Below are 23,078 nucleotides of genomic sequence, written 5' to 3' on the forward strand. Positions count from 1 at the left end.
TAAAGTTCTGCATAAGAACTTAAAAGCTGAGCAGTGATAAATTTATAGAGTGGAAATGTATGTGTGACCAAGCGGGTTAGGGCGTCCAGCTTGGTGGTGGGTTTGAATCCTACCAACGGCAGTGCTGTCTGAGGTTTTCCCTGGGTTTTCTGAAGACTTTCCAGACGAAGTTTTGGCACAGTTCCCCGTGAAGTTGGCCCAGGACGCATACTAACCCCATGTCGCCCACTCCTTCCTGATGTCCTCTCTCCATCTGTCCACATCTGTATGCCGCTCATAGCCACAGTTGCTTCGCGGCGTTAACGCGGAATTTTAAAAAAAAAGTTTTGTAGAGATAAGGAAGTGATCTGGAAATGTGTTTTGTACAAAAAGTTTGATTGATGAGCTTGATGGATTTTGTAAGGGGTTATCTAATCGCATCAGACGAGTGGTCTGGATCTGCAAAACGAGATGTTTCTGCGAGTTCTTACGTTAACCTCGCAAGTAATAAGTGATTCACTGATATGGTCTAGACGTGACGTCACTGCTATCTCATGCCCTTTGGCGTGAGGCACTCAAGGCCGCGACCGCTCTGCTTTCCTCTCGTCTGGGAGCAAAAAGTTGGTGCGCGCTTCGCAAGACACAGCCAAACTGACGGTAACTCTTCTTTATTTTCTCAATGCATTGCTTGTTACGCTTTTACTTGTTGAACGCCCCTTTCCTGTTTGAATACGCAATGCTGCAGGGATTGGCGTACGACAGCATAAACTCGTTTTGCCGCTGGGGATACCTGTGGACGTAATAACGTGAGGTAATTGAACCGTAATGTAACATATCAAACTGAACACGATGCGATGTGCTTTTCGGACAGAAACTGAATAATTCCGAGCGGATTTTTTTGCTATTACGAAATATGAGAAGTGCAGCCGACATGAGCAGATGAAAAGCGTGAGGCTGAGGCGACGCACTCTTATCAGAAGCACTGATATCAGCTATAGTTCGTCTCCTGTCTCTGATTCGAGTCGAGAATGTCTTTGGAAAAGAGTAACTTTTTTCTGTGCACTGAATTAGCTGTGAGAAAAATTTCGTACGGTTTGCTTACGCTGTTAAAACGTTAAAACCACGCACTTTGCCTGCAGTCCGACTGGTGCTCGTTTACAGCGCCGCCGCTGTTGATGATTAGCCACGTGATCACATTCCTGTTACTGGCGAGAGGGACCTGCCCATCAAGTGAAGTTTGTTTACGAGCCTTTTTACGGTTTGAATGTCGCATTTATCGATGAAAGCGTTATAACGTCAGTTCGAGTGCCTTGAGCTATTCATCGAGACTCCCTGCATTCACAATATGCCTCCGGTCAAAGGTGAAGGGATGCGTGGTCTCGCGGTGTTCATATCCGACATCCGCAACTGCAAAAGTAAGGAAGCCGAAACGAAAAGGATAAACAAGGAGCTCGCTAATATACGTTCAAAGTTTAAGGGCGACAAAACGCTCGATGGATACCAGAAGAAAAAGTACATATGCAAGCTACTGTTCATCTTTCTTCTGGGACACGACATAGACTTCGGTCACATGGAAGCGGTCAACCTACTGAGTTCGAACAAGTATTCCGAAAAGCAGATAGGTTACCTGTTCATTTTAGTGTTGATGAATGCAAATAGCGAGCTGATGAAGCTAATTATTCAATCAATCAAGAATGACTTAGTTTCTCGTAACCCCATCCACGTGAACCTTGCCCTGCAATGCATAGCCAACATCGGCAACATGGAAATGGCGGAAACCTTTGGCCGGGACATTCCTAAGCTGCTCGTTTCGGCAGAAACGATCGACCACGTCAAACAGAGTGCAGCGCTGTGCCTTCTGCGTCTGTTGCGCACTTCACCCGAGATAATCCCGAGCGGAGAGTGGACTTCGAGGATTATACACTTACTCAACGACCAACGCATGGGAGTGGTAACGTCAGCTGTCAGTCTGATAGATGCCCTCGTGAAAAAGAATCCAGAAGAGTACAAGGGCTGTGTGCCACTTGCCGTATCCCGGTTAAGCCGCATCGTTAACTCCTCCTATACTGACTTGCAAGACTACACGTATTATTTTGTACCGGCGCCGTGGCTCAGTATGAAGCTGCTCCGCCTTCTTCAAAACTATCCTCCCCCCGAGGAAGCGAGCGTGCGTGGCAGACTCAACGAATGTCTCGAACAGATCCTTAACAAAGCCCAAGAGCCGCCAAAATCGAAGAAAGTACAGCACTCGAATGCCAAGAACGCCGTTCTCTTTGAAGCCATATCGTTGATCCTACACATGGATCGTCTGGGAGCTCTCATTGAACCCAACTTGCTTGTCAGAGCGTGCAATCAGCTAGGGCAGTTCTTGCAACATCGTGAGACAAACCTGAGGTACATGGCCCTGGAAGGCATGTGCCTTTTGGCAACTTCCGACTTCTCTCACGACGCGGTCAAGAAACACCAAGAGACCGTCGTTACGGCTCTGAAAACCGAGAGAGACGTGAGCGTTAGACAGAAGGCGGTAGACCTGCTCTACGCGATGTGCGACAAGTCCAACGCGGAAGTCATCGTCGGCGAAATGCTGGGTTATCTCGAGACCGCCGATTATTCCATCCGAGAGGAGATGGTCCTCAAGGTGGCGATCCTAGCCGAGAAGTACGCGTCGGATTACACGTGGTACGTGGACGTCATCCTCAACCTCATCCGCGTTGCCGGAGACTATGTCAGCGAGGAGGTCTGGTACAGGGTCATCCAGATCGTGACAAACCGCGAAGACGTCCAGGGTTACGCCGCCAAGATGTGCTTCAAGGCGTTGCAAGCTCCCGCTTGTCACGAAAACATGGTCAAGGTTGCCGGGTACATCCTCGGAGAGTTCGGCAACCTGGTGGCCGGCGACCAGAGATCGACCCCGATCATCCAGTTCCGTCTTCTGCACTCGAAGTATCATCTCTGTTCTGCCGCAACGAGAGGGTTGTTGCTGACGACGTACGTGAAATTCGTAAATCTCTTCCCGGAAATCAAGCAGGAAATCCAGAAGATCCTGTGCAGTGACAGCAACCTCCGCTGCTCGGACGCGGAGCTTCAGCAACGGTCCATGGAGTATCTCGGGTTGAGTAAGGTGGCCTCCACCGAAGTCCTGGCCACGGTGCTGGAGGAGATGCCGCCCTTCCCCGAGAGGGAGTCTTCGATTCTCGCCATGCTCAAGAGGAAGAAACCGGGACTCTCCGAGAAGATAAGGAGGGAAACCGGTCTGAACCTGAGGGGAGTCGACTCTCCCAAGAACGGAATCCAGGTTGTCACAAACGGAGGTCACGACGAGGACCTCCTGGGGCTCTCGCTGAATTCGCCTCCGCAGCAGGACAACGTTCCGCTGAACGTCCTTCAAGAGACGTCACCAGTGTCTCCGTTCGAGAGCAACAATAACGTGCTTCCAACCGTGACCACCAACGAGGATGGGCTCCGCAAGCTTGTGGTACGGAACAACGGGGTGCTCTTCGAGAACGCTATCCTGCAGATTGGAGTGAAAGCAGAGTACAAGCTCCACCTCGGACGAGTCAGCGTCTTCTACGGCAACAAGACCACGCACCAGCTCCAGGGGTTTTCGTCCATCGTCCTGTGCCCCAGCGACCTGTCTTCCAGGCTCAGCGTCAGCCTCCAGCCCGCGGAGCAGGTGATCGAGGCCGGCTCGCAGGTCCAGCAGCTCGTCAACGTCGAGTGCGTGGACGAGTTCGTCGAAACGCCCGAACTCACAGTTCGGTTTGTCTACAGTGGTGTTCCTCAGACGTTGGCCCTCAAGCTGCCGGTGTTCCTGAACAAGTTCTTCGAGCCCGCATCTATGAACGCCGAGTCGTTCTTCACCCGTTGGAAGAACTTGTCGGCACCCGGACAGGAGAGCCAGAAGATATTCAAGGCAAAGTTTCCCATGGACATCCTGGCGGTCAAATCTAAGCTGGCGGGCTTCGGCATGCAGGTCTTGGAGGGCATCGATCCGAATCCGAGCAACTATGTGTGCGCCGGAGTGGTCCGCGCACGAGCCCAGCAGATGGGCTGCCTTCTCCGCTTGGAGCCCAACGCGGAGGCGCTCATGTATCGCCTCACAGTTCGGAGCAGCAAAGTTAATGTGGCAAAGATATTGGTGGACCTGTTACACGAACAGTTTTGAAGTTGCGTAAAAAAAGAAGTGCGCGACGTCGTGTTGGAAGATAGAGACTGATGTTGTAGAGCAGGCTGCGGGAGTGTTTATATTTCTACAAAAGTATATATCCTGTTATAATATATGTACACACGTATTGCTAAACATTGTTTCATGGTTTTCACTGTCTACATTGAGCTGTCGCCCGTTGTTAACCAATAAATATTTTTACTACGAGAAGAGTCGAAGCTGCAGTTGCGAACGGCAACACTTGGGGAACTGCTAATGCAACGTCTTTAAGTACACATGGGCGAAATATATACGCTTGCAACGAAAGAAAAGACGCGAGACAGTTGAGAGTGTGTGTAATTAGATGACCTTGAGACACAGATATGGCGTCTGTAGAAGACTGCAATGATTTCGAGTCTCGAGATCGATGGCACTTTAGAGAGAAAAGAAAATATTGTTTCCTTAGGAGCAGCAGATCATTCGAGGACTGGGATGTCTGTAGGAATGCACTTACTTGTTTGGCAGAAAAATTCAGTTACATCACCGTTTGTACCAAACCTGTACAGTCAGCTTCAGTAAATGAGCCAGATTTCTCCCCGAATTTAGCATACTGGAAGTTTTTTTCGCCCGAATTCGCATGAATTTAGTGCACATGTTTATTTACCCGATTTTTACCCCCCGAATTTAGAAAAAAATATTACCCGAAAACTTCAGGCTCTAATTTTAATGTACCTTGGGGATCAGTGTGGTAGGCAGAAAAATTTTTGGTGGGGTCTGTATGGGGGACTTTACATGGGGGAGGAGGATCTCCCCCTCATTTTCCTCTCCCAAATGCACTACCAAAGGTACGATTTTGGGGGGGTTTGAACCCCCTAAACCCCCCCTGGCTACGCCCCTGTTGGGGATGACTACTACTGAGCAGTCACTTCTTGTTTTCCCTTTTCTCATTGTTTTCAGATTTTGTAACATGAAGTTTTATAGCAATTTCTTACATGCACGACTTATGTACAGAGATGCTCAAACAAACACTCATGACTTTCTGCGACTTTCAGATACAGCATCTTCCACTTGAGCCTGTGAACATGGTAGTGCTGAGGTTTTTTCAGTCACCTGCACTGACTGACAGCAAGTTGAACAGTAGGCTGACGGTCCTCAACGACGGTGTTGACGGCTCCCCTGTGGACTCCCTGCAGACTGAATATTGTTACTATGTCCAGCTACATGGGCAGGACCGTTTCACTGATGAACAGCAGCAACGCTTAATGTGGCTGCTTACCCCCGGGTTCAAGATTAGTCTCCAAACTGAAACGCACCTCGATGAGAATGATGCTAATTCACTACTGATTGAAATCGGTCCCAGGTATGTCGGATTATTACGCTTGTGCGATATTTCCTCTGATAGCAGTTCTGGTAGCAGCGCAAGTCATGTTTGTTCACATGAGTATTCGTAAATAGTTTATAGGTTTATTTATAGGTTGTAATAATTGTAATAAATTTATAATTTTATTATTTATTATTTATAAATAACGGTATAATAATTTATAGGTTTATTCTTTATACTTGGATCCTTGTGTCTTGGCTTCTACGCTCCTTTGAAATCTGGGGGCAAAAATCAGGTTTTATGCTTGAAGCTGTAAAATGATAAAATTGGGTGATAGGATGTGACAGAACAAATTTTTGGGTGAAAAAAAAAGAAACAAAAAGGTGAAATGAAAGATATACCTACAAGTTAGCGGCGGCCGTGTGTGAAGTGTGTTGGGTTTGCCCGTGCCTGTATAAGTGACCAGGTTTGCAGTCTTGCTAGTTTGGTTTTTAGGTTTTTCAGGTTCCGCCCGAAGCAAAAACGGTTTTAATCCTAAGGTACGAGGCTTCATTCGTATTGGCTAAGGCGGTACTTATTTGTAGGCTCAACTTCTCAACTCCATCCTCAACACAATCTGTGGCCATCTGCCAAACAATTGGGCTGGAATGTGTCGACCGTATAGAGCGGTCCACCCGTTTCCTCGTCAAGCTGAAGGACGGCAAGCCGCCGACTCCTGACGTAGAACAAAAGGTAGACAAAAATTAGCAAACAATTTTCTGAACAAAAAAAAAAAAATATTCACTGTTTTGAAAATGCTTCCCATGAAGGTTGTGGACTTGCTTCACGACCGTATGACCGAAACGCGGTATGTGACACCAGTGACGACCTTCGATCTGCCGCCTTCGACGCAGACCTGGGGAGAGGTCAACATCCTTCTTGAGGGGAGAGCAGCGCTGGAGAAAGTCAGTGCTGAACTGGGCAAGTGGGGAAGCTCTTTCTTTTCTTCTTCTACTTTGTTTCGCTAGTCATTGTCATGTGGAGAGCTTGCCGGAAAACGTAATTTTTTATTTGTTTAAGATACTGCTGGCCCACAAGTGGGCTGTTACAGGTGGCTGGAGTGCAAAACAGGTTCTAAAGTTGCAACAAAACGATACATATAAACTTGGTTCACAATGGCGACCGGAAGGCTGTTCCATTCACGTTTTGTTTTTGGATACAACGAGTTCTTAAAGTCATCCGTACGAGCTACGATGTTCTTTAATTATCGATTATGCTTGTGTCTAGAAATGTGACAATCCGGGATCGAACGCGAAGAAAGCGGGGTTCTTGTCATCAACTGTAGCTTGAAATATTGTTCGACTGGTATCAAATTAGCCTCGCGACATAAACCTGATGCAGATGTTGTTGCGCGATAATCTGCAAAAATAAATCTGGCAGCTTTCTTCTGAACCTTTTCTAAGTTCTTTTTATGTATGGCAAGATGGGGATCCCAAATTGCACAGGCATAATGCATTGGGAAGACTAGCGATTTATACGCTTTTAACCTGACGTCGTAAGATGAATGTGTGTTATTCTGTGTGTCCTTCAATAGGTCTCTCATTCGATGACTGGGATCTTGACTTCTATACCGACCTTTTCAAGAACAAGCTCAAGAGGAATCCGACCACAGTTGAATGCTTCGATCTTGCACAGTCTAACAGGTTTCTTTACTTGATGAGTGACCCGCGAGAATTTGCATTTAAATTGATGTTTAAATCCTGCAGTGAACACAGTCGTCATTGGTTCTTCAAGGGCCGGCTGGTGGTCGATGGCAAAGAAGTGCCACAGTCACTGTTCAAGTTTATCACAAACACTCAGGCTACAAGCAATGATAACAATGTGATAAAATTTTCTGATAACAGCAGGTAAGGTTCAGCATTGACATGCCACTCTGAGTTTGAAAACGTGGACATTAGGGGCAGGCGCTGGTCTAGGTGGGGGGGTCCAGGGGTCCGGACTCGCCCCCCCCCCTCAATTCAAGACTTGAACATAGGGTTCAGTGGACCAATCCCAGCAGGCACGTGGCACTTGTCCATAGCGGAACCTCCCCCTCGGGAAAATCTTAGATCCGCCCCTGATTAGGGGCAAGTCTGAGCTATATCGAGAAGGAAATGAGATCGAAATAATGTGAATGATAATAAATAAATGAGATGATAAATAAATAAATGAAATGATAATGAATAAATAATATGAATAAATGAGATTGAAATAATAGTGACGACGTGACTACTTAAAAGATTTGGGGATATCAGCCACTAGGGGCTTACACAGCAAGTGTGGAGTAGCAGTATGGTACAAGATGTATGAATTAGCTCTATGTAAAAAAATATTAAAAATTATGGCATAGTGTTGTAGGGCCGTAATGCTATTTTACGTGCAGCGCAATTAAGGGATTCAACATCAAGGTGCTTCTACCTGAAGACACTACTGCTGGTAGTGCATACTCTGTTGCCGACAAGCTTCGTCACATCATTTTCACCGCTGAGACTCACAACTTCCCCACAGGTAAAACTGCACCTTGTCGTTATGCGTGTTAGTTATCTTGGAAAGCATTGCAATTGCCCGTGAGAACGCCGACGTAACACCGACGTAAAATTCACATCATTTTCACCGCTGAGACTCACAACTTCCCCACAGGTAGAACCGCACCATGTCATTGTGCATGTTTGTTATCTTGGAAAGCATTGAAATTGCCCGTGGTAACGCCGACGTAACACCGACGTAAAATTGCAGGAGTGGCACCCTTCAGCGGAGCCACAACCGGCACAGGAGGCAGGATCAGGGACGTCCACGCTGCTGGGCGTGGCGCTCACGAAATAGCCGGTACCGCTGGATACTGTTTCGGAAACCTCAACATTCCCGGTAGGCCATCTAAACAGTAGAGGGCGCCGCGTTTCACGGACGTCGTTTTTCCTAAGGGTACGAACTTCCATGGGAGGACAGCAGCTTCGCGTACCCCAACAACTTTGCCCCGCCCGTGGAAGTAGCGGTGGAGGCCAGTAACGGGGCTTCGGACTACGGCAACAAGTTTGGCGAACCGGTCCTTTCTGGGTTTTCTCGTTCGTTCGGGATGCAACTTCCGAACGGTGAACGGCGGGAGTGGGTCAAGCCCATCATGTTTTCTGGAGGCATCGGCTCCATCGATGGCGATCAGACGAGAAAGCTGGAACCAGAAAAGGGTGAGAACTGAAAAAAATAAAAAATAAATAAAATGAAAAAGAAAACTCATGATGATGATTAGTATTTTAATGATTTAATGACAGTATGATTTAATGGCGCAGCAGTGACAAAGGCTATAACTAGGGCCTGACTTTTTCGGGTTAAACCCGTATCCGCCCAATATTTACCCTCCCCCGAACGAAATCTGTGAAATTCGGGTTTAACCCGAATCTACCCGGAAACATTTGGGTCGCATGGCACACTCATAAGCGTGCATTAAAATAAAGTTTGATAACATTGCTAAACATTTGTTCCATGTTACGACAAATTTTTATTAAACAAAAAAAAATCACCCGAATACACCCGAATTCCTGACGACAGAATATGCCGTAAATGGATTTAACCCAAATACACCCGAATTTTCGAATGAAAAATATCACCCGATATTTACCCCCCGAATTTGGCCAAAAATAAAACCCGAAAAAGTCGGGCCCTAGCTATAACACGCCAAAACGTTGTTAGAAGTGTCATCAGTTATACATGGTTTTTTTTTTTTGCCCCCCTCAAAAGGGATGTTGGTGGTGAAAATTGGAGGTCCGGTGTACCGTATTGGTGTGGGCGGTGGAGCAGCATCTTCCGTCACTGTACAAGGGGATCAAGAAGCGGAACTGGACTTTGGAGCCGTGCAGAGAGGAGATGCGGAGATGGAGCAGAAGCTGCATCGTCTCGTTCGAGCGTGCATTGAGCGGGGCGCTCGCAATCCGATTCTCAGCATTCATGACCAGGGAGCCGGAGGAAATGGTATGGTACCTCTTTCTGGTGGGGCTACGGGAAGCAGTATGGTACCTCTTTCTGGTGGGGCTACGGGAAACGGTATGGTACCTCTTTCTGGTGGGGCTACGGGAAACGGTATGGTACCTCTTTCTGGTGGGGCTACGGGAAATGGTATGGTACCTCTTTCTGGTGGGGCTACGGGAAATGGTATGGTACCTCTTTCTGGTGGGGCTACGGGAAATGGTATGGTACTTCTTTCTGGTGGGGCTACGGGAAATGGTATGGTACGGTACCTCTTTCTTGTGGTGCTACACTTTTGAATTAGGTTCCTGGTGAAAAGACTTGCCACAAAAAATTTAAAGAGAAATGAAACGCTATCGTTTTGTTAAAGGGGCCGTGAATTCTCAGTCGAAAATGGCTCTCAAGGAGGACTTTTAGCTGAATGTGCGACTTTTTTGTCGTATTGTGTCCCACAATAAGAAAAGAGTGCTTTTCGCATTTTTGATGAACACAAGATGCAGAACAGCTGTGTTGAATGTGCAGCGCATAGCATTCTGCAGTGCCTGTAATGGTGGCTGTATTGGCACTTTGCCAAGTTAGTTTTTGTGGGGTTTCAGGATTTCAGGTTTCAGGAATCTTGCTTGAACTTCGATTAGTTTTGTGCTTGGAACCATAGGGACTCATCTGGCACAGCACATAGTTTACAAGGGTGGCAAGCTGGGGTAGTTGGTTCAGGTTTGTAGTTTAGTTGAGAGTTTGCAGTCTGAGTGTGTGTCTTTTTGGCTGCAATGAACACCACGTTGAACAGCACATAGTGCTAGTCATAGATCACATGGCACTCTGACTACTAAGAGAGCAAACTCTTCCTTTCCAAGTACCTTCACCAAGTTCCTCTGTCAGCCTCATTCAGAAACATTATTGATTATCCATGTTTACGGGGATCTCTCCAGCAAAAATTATGAAACACACAATGGCTGATAGTCTCTCTCAATTACGCGGTTTCTACCTTCAGGCAACGTCTTGAAAGAGATTGTTGACCCTTGCGGTGCCGTTCTCTACACTGACCGCTTCCAACTGGGCGATCCGACCATCTCTACCCTCGAGCTCTGGGGTGCCGAGTACCAGGAGAGTGACGCCATTCTCGTGAGAGCCAGGGACCGTGAGACCCTCGAGCGCATCTCTGAGAGAGAGCGATGCCCGGTGTCGTTTGTTGGGGAAGTAACTGGAGACGGACGTGTGGTTCTCAAGGAACCCGGAACCAAAGGAAGGGACCCAGTCGACTTGGAGCTCTCCTCGGTCCTCGGAGATATGCCTAGAAAGGTACGGGAACAATTTTTGTGCTGATTGGAAATCAAGTCTGATAGAAACTTTCCAATCAGTGCAAAAATATGATAGAAACTGATCACAGTTGTCTCGCGACGTAAAGCCCCGAATTATTATTATTACTGATAGACACTGAAAAGTTTTACTTGGTTGTGTTGTGTTCTGCAGGGAGATGCATATGTTCAGATATGAAAAGTTAAGTTTATAATTAATAATGATAAATAAATAGTACCAAAGAGACTACTACTACTAAAATGACTGCTGAGCTAAAAAGGAGAACAGCTCCTATGGAACATTGCAATTGATTGCACGTGGCAACCATGTGGTATTCCTCAGGTGAAATAGGAGATAATCTGGCAACCCACATCAATATTTAACGAAAGTGATGGTGAACGAACATGTATTACAGCAGTCGCTGACTCACTGTGCATGCTTGCCTTAAACTGCACATACGAAAGAGTAACACAGCATTGGCACAGTAATGCTGTATTGTCATTTAAATTATTAATTTTTTTATATTCAATCAACATACAGATCACAATTCAAACCACCAGTCAAATTTTAATATTGACATTGTCAAAATTTCCCTTAGTACAATAAATCGCAAATAAACCTGCGCAAATGAATTATTCAATCGATGGAGTTCAAAACAACATTCTGCACATTTGTAGGTGTTCAAGTTGCAATCTACCACACCATTGGCACAGTAATGCTCTATTGTCATTTAAATTATTAAATTTTTTATATTCAATCAACATACAGCTCGCAATTCAAACCACAAGTCAAATTTTAATATTGACACTGTCAAAATTTTCCTTTGTACAAATTAAGTCACGAATAAACCTGCACAAATGAATCATTCAATTAATCCAATTCAAAACAAAATGCTACGCATTTGTAGGTCTTCAAGTTGCAATCTACCACACCCATACTGTCCCCCCTGACACTCCCGTCTGATCTGAAAGTTGAAGTCGCGCTGCACAGGGTCCTACGACTGCCAGCAGTCGCAAGCAAAAGGTATCTCACAAACAAGGTAGGAAGATTTCCGCGACTGTACAGTCATTTGAAAGAAACACAATATATTTACCGTTACATGTTATTCCAGGTGGATAGATGTGTCACAGGACTAGTAGCACAGCAGCAGTGTGTTGGTCCTCTTCACACCCCACTGGCTGATGTTGCCGTGGTTGCACTCACATATTTCAACACTGTATGTACTTTTTGTTTTGTATGTGGTGTACAAACTACCCACATCTGTACAGTTTCGTTTAACATATTTGTATGCGGGCAGTATGTTTAGGGTCCTGTGTTTTAGGGTAAAACCCGTTTTTTCCCCTCTCCCCCACTCCTTCCTGCTGTCCTCTCTCCATCTGTCCACACCTGTATGCCGCGCTCATAGCCACAGTTGCTTCGCGATGCTAACACGGAATAAAAAGAAAAGAAAAACCCAGCTGAAACCTATCAAAAAAAACCCCGAAAACTAACTTGGCAATGTGCCAATTCAGCCATCGATACAGGCACTGCTGAATGCTGAGACTCCACACTCACCATGGCTGTTTCGTATCTTGTGTTTATCTAAAATGTGCTCTTTTTTTTTATTTTCGACCCGAAGATGTGATTTTCCACCCGATATTGCCCGATTTCACCCTGTTTTTCGGCTCCTTAAATAAAACCTGATTTTTATCCCCCCCCCCCCCCCCTTCCCGATTTTCAAAAAACATAAAAACCCGAAAACACACGGCCCTAACTGTATGTTACTGAAGTAAGGTGTGTGCAGAAACCCAGCCCCACATTTACGCACATACCACGTTCCCTGATTACATTTCGAACTTCCTCGACGTGTGACAATGCATTTATGTGATGAAAACTAACAAAAAAATTGTACTAACCAAACTCTGTGTAAGTAAAAGTTTGCCACGCAAACCTTGCTCTCAGTGCATCCCGAATTGCCTATACAGAAGTCAGTATGGTGGTTGGGCCACAGTTGCGTCCAGCTGCTGCTGGGGTGCCACATTTCGTTCTGGTTTATGCACAGGTGGCTCCCCTAGCGGTAGGGTGATGCAACTGTGCCGACGTAGCCATGTCCCATTGGAAATGAATGGAGAGCAATGTTCGCGTGGCTAATGTTTTTGTTACGCAGAGTTTGCTCACCACAATTTTTTTGTTGATTTCCATCGCACAAATGTGTCGTCTTGCGCCGCCGGAAGTTGATACGCTAAGCAGGTAATGTGGGGCTACATTTTCTGCACATACCTTGTATTTAGAGCCTGAAGTTTTTGGGAAATATTTTTTTCTACATTCGGGGGTAAAAATCGGGTAAATAAACGTGTGCACTAAATTCATGCAAATTCGGGTGAAAAAACTTCCAGTACACTAAATTCGGGGAGAAATGGGGCTCAGTTATTCAAACTAACTGTAGCAGCTTGGTACAAACGGTGATGTAACTGCATTTTTCTGCCAAACAAGTAAGTTAGTGCATTCCTACAGACACCCCAGTGAGGGCAATTTGCCGGGTAAAAATCAGGTTTCACCCTAAAGAGGCAACCTTCAATTCGGGGTGCCAATTCGGGGAAGAATCGGGTAAAACCCTAAAACTTCAGGCTCTACTTGTATTACGAGGGTTGTGCAATAGGACATGCAGCAAATACTAATGCTGCAAAAATAAAAGTGTTCTAGCTACGTTTCTACTTCTATAGGTCTTCTGCTTCATAATTTGTTATGTTGCGCTGATACATAACATGTTTTGACTTGCCTTCTGCTTTTATGCTTGAAGACATAACAGTCATATGTTTGCTCTTCCATGTAAGAGCAGAAACTTGTAATGGTGTAAATATCACGTTGGAGTAATCGGCATCACCGACCTGTGTTAGCAACTGAAATGGAAGGTATGAACGTCGTGAAGTTACGTTTTGCCTTTGGCATTTTTTGGTGCGCATAACATTGCTGTATGCCTGCGGGGCACGGAGTAAGAAGACTAGGAGATGAAACTTCACTCTCTCCCGCGACCAGAGAATGTACGAGGAGCGCGCGCTCCGCGGCCCGGCCCGCAGTGCCATCTGTTGCACGAGGACGCATAATTTTCGAAACATGCGGTCACGTGATACTGTCCCTTGTCTGGCGGCGTGACTAAAACACGTGAAAGCACGTGAATTAAACGCTAGAAAAGAAGAAGAAGATGAAACGCTTACTCGACCATCGTGCTCCTGTCGTCTGCTCAACAGAACCGAGAGGCAAGAGAATGAAATTGTTTTTCGTTGTTTTCGCTAAACAGGAAGCGCTATGTAGTTGACAAGTGCGACCTTTATTGCCAAGACAAACATCGTTCACGTTCATCAGTTTGTCTTCGTTCGTAGAGGCTGCCGTATGACTCGAGAAAAGCATCGTTTCCCCATAGCCTTCCATGTATAAGCGCAAAATGGAAGACAGTGCCACCGTGCCATCTGTCGCGTAAAGTCAGCAACTGCCTTTTTTTCTCTTCCCCAACGTGACACTCTCTGGTCGCGCGCCGGCGCTTGCTTCTATGGGCAGTGTCATCTCCTAGTCTTCTTACTCCGTGCTGCGGGGCTATACTGTTACATTGTTCAACTATGCATTTAAAATAATTCATTTTTCTCCAGGTTGGGTCTGCTACAGCCATAGGCGAACAACCCATAAAAGGACTCCTTAGTGCAGCTGCTGGAGCAAGGATGTCTGTCGCTGAGGCTGTTACAAATCTTATGTTTGCCAAGGTGTCATCCCTTCAGGTAATTCACATTTTTTATTTCATATTTTTTAGGATGACAGCACGCGAAAATATGCGCGTGCTCAGACTATTTCAGTCCTTTATGCATAGGGTTCTTTGTTTTCGGGTTAAACCCGATTTTTCGAGATAGTTCCCTTCCGAAAAGCTTTTCAAGAATTCGGGTAAAACCCGATAGCTACCCGAAATCCCTGCGGTCCTTCAACTTGTCGTTCTAGGTAAACCGTCGGAAAAATGAATCACAATATCAGCAAGGAGAGCCATTTGTGACAACCTATTTGTCCTCCTTTTATAATCCCCTCCTGCAGGAGTCAAAGACGAGCTTTCGTGGAGCTCGGGCAAGTGTTTGAATACCGCTGTCATTCGCTGCCCCAGTTCCGAGCGGAAATATAAATAGGGCCTGACTTTTTCGGGTTTTATTTTTGGCCAAATTCGGGGGGTAAATATCGGGCGATATTTTTCATTGGAAAATTCGGGTGTATTCGGGTTAAATCCCGTTACGGCATATTCTGTCGTCAGGAATTCGGGTGTATTCGGGTGATTTTTTATTGTTTAATAAAAATTTGTCTTAACGTGGAACTAATGTTTAGCAATGTTATCAAACTTTATTTTAATGCACGCTTATGAGTGTGCCACGCGACCCGGATGTTTTCGGGTAGATTCGGGTTAAACCCGAATTTTACAGATTTCGTTCGGGGGGTAAATATCGGGCGGATACGGGTTTAACCCTAAAAAGTCAGGCCCTAAATATAAAGAATATTGTTTCTCGTCCCAGTGTCACAACAGTGGCTCGTTTTGTATGCCTTTCGTTTCACCCGAAAATTCCCCGATGACGTATCAAACAGAGATGGTAGCGCCCGATTTCTCCCGTAAATAGCACCCGATTTTTCCCTCCCGAATTTGAAAAATCGTAAAACTCGAAAACGAAGAACCTTATTTATGCAATAGTATCACGTTTTATGCAGGACGTGAAGTGCAGTGGCAACTGGATGTGGGCAGCCAAACTGCCTGGTGAAGGTGCTGCTCTCTATGAAGCCTGCAGGGCCATGTGTGACTCCATGGCTGCCTTGGGTGTGGCTGTTGACGGAGGCAAAGATTCTCTCAGCATGGCAGCTCGAGTTGGCCAAGACACTGTCAAGGCTCCTGGTTGGTGGATTGGGGTCACTGTGCCGCTTGCTGTGCTGTCATCTATGCTGTTCAAATCGATATCTTTTTCTCTTCTCTTCAAAATGTCCTCTCTCTCCCTAAGCTTCTGGTTGGCCTGTCACTTCGCTACTTTCTCTACAACATGCTGCTAAGTAAGGTACAACAGCACTTCTCATCTGTATGATCATGTAATAAAGTAAGACCTGGCGAAAGAGTATAAAACTGGTAAAAGTGTTATTGAGTTGGGGGGGCCCTAGTATATATTCAACACTGGCTATCTCCAGAGCATGCTGTAATAGTTATAAATCTTTGCAATTAGCATTTTCAAAATTTATTTGAATAAGGACAGCCAAACTTCTCGATTATTTTGTATTGTTCTATATGCCGGCATGATCTTCCAGACATCATGGCCTATTTCAGTAGTAGTTAAGTGGTTGAACAGCTTATGTGAACAACTTAGTTCTTTATACTTTACCTCCCAAAATGCAAAAGGCATCTTTTCTTTCTTTTTTTTTATTGGCTCTTCTATATTCAAAATAAAATATTGTAGTATTGGGTGGTTAGAACATTTGCACCATAGAATAGTGCAAACAAATTTGAGCATAGTGTAGTTTTTTACCTGAGCAACTGCACTTGTTGTTTCAATTGTCTATCTTTACCTTCTCAATTAGGGGCCATTGTTGTTTCCACATACGCACCCTGTCCTGATATCACTCTGACGGTTACGCCCGACCTGAAGTGTCCAAGTGCTGGAAGGAAAGGTAATCTTCTCTTATCCCCATATTTTTGATCTTAGAGTCTCTCTTTTAAACTTAGCCTAGTCATCGACTCCGTGGCACACACCCATAAACTTGAACATTGGTGCAGCACCAGACTGAACAAATTTAATGCTTAATTCATTAATGCTTAATTTCAGGGGTGTTGCTGTACGTGACTGTGACACCCGGCCAGCACCGTTTGGGCGGGACGGCACTGTCCCAGTGTTTCAAGCAGTTGGGCGATGATGTTCCAGACTTGGACGATCCGGAAAAGCTTCGGACAGCCTTTGCCGTAACTCAAGACCTTATTCAGCGTGAGGGATTCGTGCTTCCTTCTCTACTTGTGCTTTTCCTTTGTCTAACCAAACTTAATTACAAGTTAATTACAAGTTAATGAGGTACCGAACATTAGTTTAATGTGATTTAAAAATCCTGCAGAGGGACTCCTGGTTGCCGGTCATGACGTCAGTGATGGCGGCCTGATTACGTGCGTGCTCGAGATGGCCTTCGCTGGCAACTGCGGTGTTAGTGTCAACCTTGAAGGGAAGAACGAGATTGAGGCCCTGTTTCACGAAGAAGTTGGATGGGTGTTGGAAGTGGAAGAGTCAGATGCAGGACGTGTTCTGGACTCATACAAGAAGAGCAAAGTCTCCTGCGTTAACATTGGGCACAGCATTGAATTTGGGCCAAAAGCCACGGTAAGGAGCACGTTTGAGTAGCTTTGAGCAGAAGTATGTGCATGGTGTAGGTAGGGTTGCCACCAGGCCGGTATTATACCGGCACGGCCGGTTATTTAAGCGGTTATTTAAGCTTATTTGCACGCTCTGCCGGTTGCCAGTAGGAAGGTGATACCGGCAGCCTTCTGCCGGTATTTGTGGCTCAAGACCTTTCATAAGGGCTTTTACTGGGTTTTCCCTTCAACATTTCACTACAGCTTGAATAAATCTGGAGCACAGGCCAAATTTTGCAGTCACCAGTCGTTTTCTTAGTTATTGATTATTATTATTATTGATTGTTATTATTATCACTGTTATTCATTAAGTCTTGTGTTCGCTGGGGACAAGAGCAGTGGTTGTGCAAGGCTGTTGGTGGTTGTGTCGAGCCAGCTAGAACGTTCCTCACCCACTTTCCCTTTCCCATGAGACTTTCCTCCTTCCCCTCTATTCCACCTCCTCTCCCTCAGCCGGTATTTTTCGCTCTGAAAGGTGGCAACCCTAGGTGTCGGTGGGGTACATTCCAGTACATACACAGTGGTTACATCTGGACATGTGCGACATCCCGATGTCTGAGTGGCACAACAAATGATTGGGTTCCTGCTGGTTTCGAAGCTTCCTGCAGAGCAGTTTACTTATTTCGCATTTAGGGTAAGAGATGACACTGCTAATGACCTTTCCCATATATGTGCATATTGGTGCGGCACAGGTTAGCTTTGGTTTGGTTCACTTTCGGTCTGATATGGATTCTGTGTCTGGAGTGGGCTTCTGCAGTGTATGGCGCCATTTATGCTGTGGGATAAGTTAACTACAGGTTCTGTCCGCCACAAATCTGTAGATATCTGTGATTGGCCTACGAAGGCGCATGACGCCTCTGAGGCACAACATAGTGCACCCGCATGCTTCAAACTATTGCTTGTACACTGATTATGGAGCGTAGGCCAGAGAAATATGTTGGGAGGGGTTTTATTAGGACTTCACAAGGAGAAGGCGGATTTCCTCCTCGTTTCCCTCTCCCAAATGCACTAGGAAATGTACGATTTCGGGGGGTTTGAACCCCTGAATCTTCCCCCTGGTGACGGCACTGAGACAACGTACTTAGACCGAATTTGCACGCTTTTAAATCAAACACGTAGAATATTTGCATCAACCAAACGTGAACCAGCTTCCCTCTCTGCATGTCATCCGCAACTTGTCTCTTTGACTTGGACTCTCAATGTGCACAATATGTTATCCGCCGGTGAAGGTATACCTCTGTGACCGTAGCTCTTACGTTGTCTCGGAGTGTAGTACGCAGACATGGGTAGGGCTTGCAGCCATGTGAAGGGTTGCAAGTAGGTGACAAAGATTGTTGCCAAAGTTATCATTATCTGACTTGCAGGTATCAGTATCTGTAAACGGCAACCGTGTTCTGCGAAACGAAGTGGGCCAACTGCGTGATGCTTGGGAAGAGACTAGCTACCAGCTTGAGCTGCGCCAGTGTGACACTTCCTGCGCTGCCGAAGAACGTGAAGGCCTCCTGCGTCGAACTGCCCCTCCTTACAAACTTACTTACAATCCAGACATTCCGCCCAGGTGCCCAGGTAACGGTTGCTTCCCCGAGGGCGAGCAGAAGGGGGAGAATTAATAACCTTTCCTGCACCCTGCAGTCTCTCAGTTGCGGGTCGCCGTGCTGCGGGAGGAAGGCGTCAACAGTGACCGAGAGATGGCAGCCTCCTTCTACATGGCAGGCTTCGAAGTATGGGACGTCACCATGAGTGACCTCCTCAAGGGCACAGTCACCTTGGATGCCTTCCGTGGCCTCGTGTTCCCCGGAGGTTTCAGCTATGCTGATGTACTCGGATCAGCACGTGGTGAGCAGTGCCGGATTTTACAGTGGTTGGGGCCCGGGGCAGCGTACTGTGTACATGGTGGGGGCCCTTCTGCATGATCAGTACTTTTCATGGTGCTTCATGAGTGTAAATTATGGGCATACGGATGCCTGACCTCGGTGCAAATATTCCCCGCGATATATACGTATATGAAAAAGTTCAATGTCCAGCAGTTGGTTCGTTTATTACAACACAGTTTCCAGAAAGAGTACTTCACATTAGCTTTTAGAGTGAACATCTTTTAAGATCTCCGTGATTAGTTAAGATGCCCGTTAAGATGCCCGTAAGGGCCCTTGGGGTAAAATGAATAAATAAATAAATATTTCTCGTATCTACTATCTTGCAACCTATTCAAGACTACATTACGCTGCTAGCGCAAACTGGAACCTTCGTTGACTTCCTCACTCAAAAATCGGTAATGAGCTCTGTAATGAGGATGTAATGTTTGGACCTTCAGTGCCTCAGTGCTCCTTTAAAGGGGCACTGAAGTAAAAACATTCCTCTTCTCGGAATGAAAAATGCTGTTATGTTGACAGCGATGCAAAAGAATCACGCTTCATCTGTTTCGTTGTTTGTGATTTAAGCGTGAAGCAGAACTGCAATTTATGCTTTCCCTTTCCTCTCCTTCTCAAGAGGTGTTTCAAGAGGTCTTTTGAGGAGACCAATGGGAGGACGTCTCATATTTTCGCGCTTCTCCAGATGGGAAGAAGGGGGAGAGCGTTAATTACGATTACCTTTGCACTTAAAGGGGTTGCGACATGTCGTCCCAGGCTATCCCAGATAAACGTAAAAGATGGTGCTTTGCACCGATGTCAGCCTCCATTCCAAGTTTTACAGCGCGAGAGTGTAACAGAAGCGTAGAAAATTCGCACCACGAAGACCGAAACTCACCCGGCTCTGACATCACAGCATGCGTTGCATCCGGTGAGGCAGCGTGAGTATGGTCATGTGCTTACATCTACCAATGGGAGTGGCCGCAGCTATGAGGTCTGTGACGTCTGTGCTTTGCTCGGGCATGTGTTTGAAGGTTTATATATTGCCAAGTACAACACGTAGAAGAATACTTCTTTTTACGTGAGTACTGTTGTGGTGCAGTACAATGCATGCTTGACGTAATGAAGCATGTCTGTCAAAGCGTCAGAACCCTTTCAAATCACAAACGACTCAATGGATGAACCCCTTTTTAACACGTGTATTACTGTTTCGTGGTATTTTTCACTCTACGAGGAGCAATTCTTTTAGGTTTACTACTCCATTAACGTATTTTTTTTTTTTTTATGTGCACAAGTAGCAAAATGACACACCTACAACTTTGCCTACAACTCTGAAGGGGGCGTCGACGTCTGGATTGCCACTGCCAATGTCTGAGCTGTGTCAGCACGCGCTGGTGCTAATCAGTCGATATATTTTTGAACATTGCAGGCTGGGCAGCGGGTCTTCTTTTCCATTCATCTCTTACTGCGCAACTCACCGCATTCAAGAACAACCCGAAAACTTTCACTTTGGGAATTTGCAATGGTTGTCAGCTGATGGCACTACTTGGATGGGTGGCCCCATACACAAACGGTATGATGTCCACTTTTATTTTTATTTTTTGTCTTAACAATGGTAGTCGTAAAGAAGTAGATGCATTGCGTATTCTCCCTCAATAGGCGCGGGTAACGTGGAACCTGGAACACAACTTCTGCACAACAACTCTGGTCGTTTTGAGTGCCGATTCACTACCGTACGGATAGACAAGAGCCCTGCCGTCATGCTCTCCGGCATGGAAAACTCTGTTTTGGGAGTCTGGGTAGCCCATGGAGAAGGTAGGTAGTATAACTTTTCATGCTGTGGCACTCTCAGGCACCAAAATGTTGCAGAATCTTGCTACGACTCTCTCCTCCCCTGTTGATTACGTACACCGGGTGTTTCAGTTAAATCCCCGGGCTAAATAATTCGCGAACCGGTGCACCAATTGAAGAGCTTTCTTTTTTACAAGTATATGTCCAATACCTCCTACAAGATGCGCACCGTGTGAATGAGTGGGAGGCGCTCATTATTTAAATAAAAATTCAAATGAGTTTCGTGAAAAAAAGCTAACTTCTAAAGCAGGGCGTCGTCGGCATTAAAATGGGTACTACCCCTTCTGGGACCTTCAGTGAATACCTTTTAGAGAAAAATCTGCAACCGAAGCGGGTCATTTGTTGCAGTAATAAATTGGTTTCGCTTTACATATTTTGGTCGCGGCTGGTCACGGTGAAGCGCAAAAGGACGCTCTTTCACTCCCATATCCACCAATGAATTACGTCCTTACACCAATGAATTACAAATGACCCAGTGCTTGTATTTGTGGCTGAATTCAATTTTTTACCCCAAGCAATGATGCAATCTGGAGGGTAAAGAAGGGTCTTACCTGAAACAGCTTTTACCCTGGCTCTATTTGTAACCGTAATGCCTGCCTCGTGCAATCAGGCCTTTGCTATGTGTACTCCCACATTTTACCCTCCAGATTTTGCCCAATATAAGGCTTTACCTGTTTAATATACATTCAGATGCTTCTACTACTGTGTCCTGATTCATATTGTAATTCAGTGTCATTATCACTATCATATTAGCATTAGCACATCCTGAACTGCGGTAACAATGTCCTCATCTGCCAGGATATCCGTCAAATGACAGCATTTGTCAATCAACACAAACACAGAGCTAGGTCAAGTGCATTGTGCACTGACAAGCACACTCAGCACAATAGCAGTATGAGCATTTAGCTGTGACACGTCACTAAAATAACCAGTCTGAGGTAGGAAAGGTAGTAAGGGTAGATATCGTTATTATGCTAGGAAAGCACCTCATTGGTCCACAACTGTAGGCGAAATACTTCTGGGCAGGATGCTTTTAGCCATTGCATTCAGTATTTGGATATGAGCATTAAGACTATGGCAAAAGCGCTAGTGTGCAGTTTAGCTGGTGAATTGCAAACAAAGAAAAACCCAATATGCAGAGCACAAGGACGAAACTGTGTCTGTGCTCCCTGTCTCAGGTTTTCCTTAGTTTGCAGTAACACTATACTTGCACATGGCTATACTCCCACATTGTTTTTACGAGTTCATAAGTAGAGCCCGAAGTTTTCGGGAAATATTTTTTTCCAAATTCGGGGGGTAAAAATCGGGGAAATTAACGTGTGCTTTAAATTAATGGGAATTTGGGTGGAAAAACTTCCAGTATGCTAAATTTGGGGAGAAATGAAGCTCTATTACTCTAACAAACTGTACTGGTCTGGTACAAGCGGTGGTGTAATTGAGTTTGCTGCCAAACAAGCTAGTGTGCATTCCTACAGACGTTTCAGTGATGGCAATTTGCTGGGTAAAATCTGGTTTCACCCTAAAGAGGCAACCTTCAATTCAGGGTGCAAATTCGGAGAAGAATCGGGTTAAACCGTAAAACTTCAGGCCCTATTCATAAGCCGTACATATGATCTTATGTGCCTTCTTGTGCTTTTGATGTCCTAGTACCCCTCCTTACACTGCATTACCCTTCTATCAGTCTTTTCATTGGCTCTGCTCTGCTCCGGTGTGCAAATACCTTCTCTCTGACATCGTAACAGTTATACCCGGGTATTTTTCGCTCCGACATTGCAGGACGCTTCGAGTTCCGCAACAGCTCGGTCCTAAAAGACGTGGAATCGAAGCACCTGGTGGGAGTGCGCTACGTGGATGACAACGGCAACCCCACCACGGAGTACCCCATCAATCCCAACGGCAGTCCGCAGGGCATTGCTGCCCTGTGTTCGGAGGACGGTCGCCACCTGGCCATGATGCCTCACCCCGAGCGATGCTCCATCCGTTGGCAGCTGCCTTATTCTCCGCTGTCGTGGAAGAACACCGTTCACAGCTCCCCCTGGGCACGCATGTTCTACAACGCTTACGAATGGTGTAAAGAACACTAAATGCTTGTAAACCACCCCAAGCAGCACAACATCGTGGCCCAATATTGAACCAATATTGGCAATGCTGGACCGATGTCGGGCCAACATGATGTGCTGCTTGGGACCATGAAAGAATCTGTGCAGCAAGGAAGTGAGAATATAATGATAGAGAATCATGAAATAAACTCATCAGTTTTGCACCTGCAGATTTATGAAATTTTCA

The 23,078-nt window shown here is 45.8% G+C and overlaps 2 protein-coding genes across 2 annotated transcripts; both read left to right on the forward strand.

Annotated features, from left to right (window-relative positions):
- Window positions 1-528: 528 nt before the first annotated feature.
- On the forward strand, window positions 529-23,061 carry LOC135394839 (phosphoribosylformylglycinamidine synthase-like). The gene is made up of 23 exons (XM_064625864.1): window positions 529-636; window positions 5,176-5,483; window positions 6,029-6,176; window positions 6,254-6,404; window positions 7,018-7,126; window positions 7,190-7,330; window positions 7,846-7,970; window positions 8,199-8,327; window positions 8,384-8,644; window positions 9,195-9,425; window positions 10,411-10,718; window positions 11,623-11,754; window positions 11,827-11,931; window positions 14,339-14,464; window positions 15,426-15,606; window positions 16,278-16,367; window positions 16,523-16,678; window positions 16,803-17,062; window positions 18,459-18,660; window positions 18,727-18,930; window positions 20,371-20,514; window positions 20,601-20,756; window positions 22,569-23,061. The coding sequence occupies exons 2-23, from the start codon at window positions 5,206-5,208 to the stop codon at window positions 22,874-22,876; spliced, it is 3,945 nt and encodes a 1,314-aa protein (XP_064481934.1). The 5' UTR covers window positions 529-636; window positions 5,176-5,205; the 3' UTR covers window positions 22,877-23,061.
- On the forward strand, window positions 1,019-4,348 carry LOC135394840 (AP-2 complex subunit alpha-like). Its single transcript, XM_064625865.1, has one exon. The coding sequence runs from the start codon at window positions 1,325-1,327 to the stop codon at window positions 4,142-4,144; it is 2,820 nt and encodes a 939-aa protein (XP_064481935.1). The 5' UTR covers window positions 1,019-1,324; the 3' UTR covers window positions 4,145-4,348.
- Window positions 23,062-23,078: the final 17 nt, after the last annotated feature.

Source organism: Ornithodoros turicata, chromosome 5 (assembly GCF_037126465.1).
Source record: "Ornithodoros turicata isolate Travis chromosome 5, ASM3712646v1, whole genome shotgun sequence".
NCBI lineage: Eukaryota > Metazoa > Arthropoda > Arachnida > Ixodida > Argasidae > Ornithodoros > Ornithodoros turicata.

Bases quoted from the DNA above. Each gene is read 5' to 3' on its own strand.
- LOC135394840 (XM_064625865.1), top strand. From the start codon at position 1,325: ATGCCTCCGGTCAAAGGTGAAGGGATGCGTGGTCTCGCGGTGTTCATA.
- LOC135394839 (XM_064625864.1), top strand. From the start codon at position 5,206: ATGGTAGTGCTGAGGTTTTTTCAGTCACCTGCACTGACTGACAGCAAG. The intron at 7,971-8,198 runs GTAAAACTGCAC...GTAAAATTGCAG, and splicing joins GACTCACAACTTCCCCACAG to GAGTGGCACCCTTCAGCGGA. The intron at 8,645-9,194 runs GTGAGAACTGAA...CCCCCTCAAAAG, and splicing joins AAAGCTGGAACCAGAAAAGG to GGATGTTGGTGGTGAAAATT.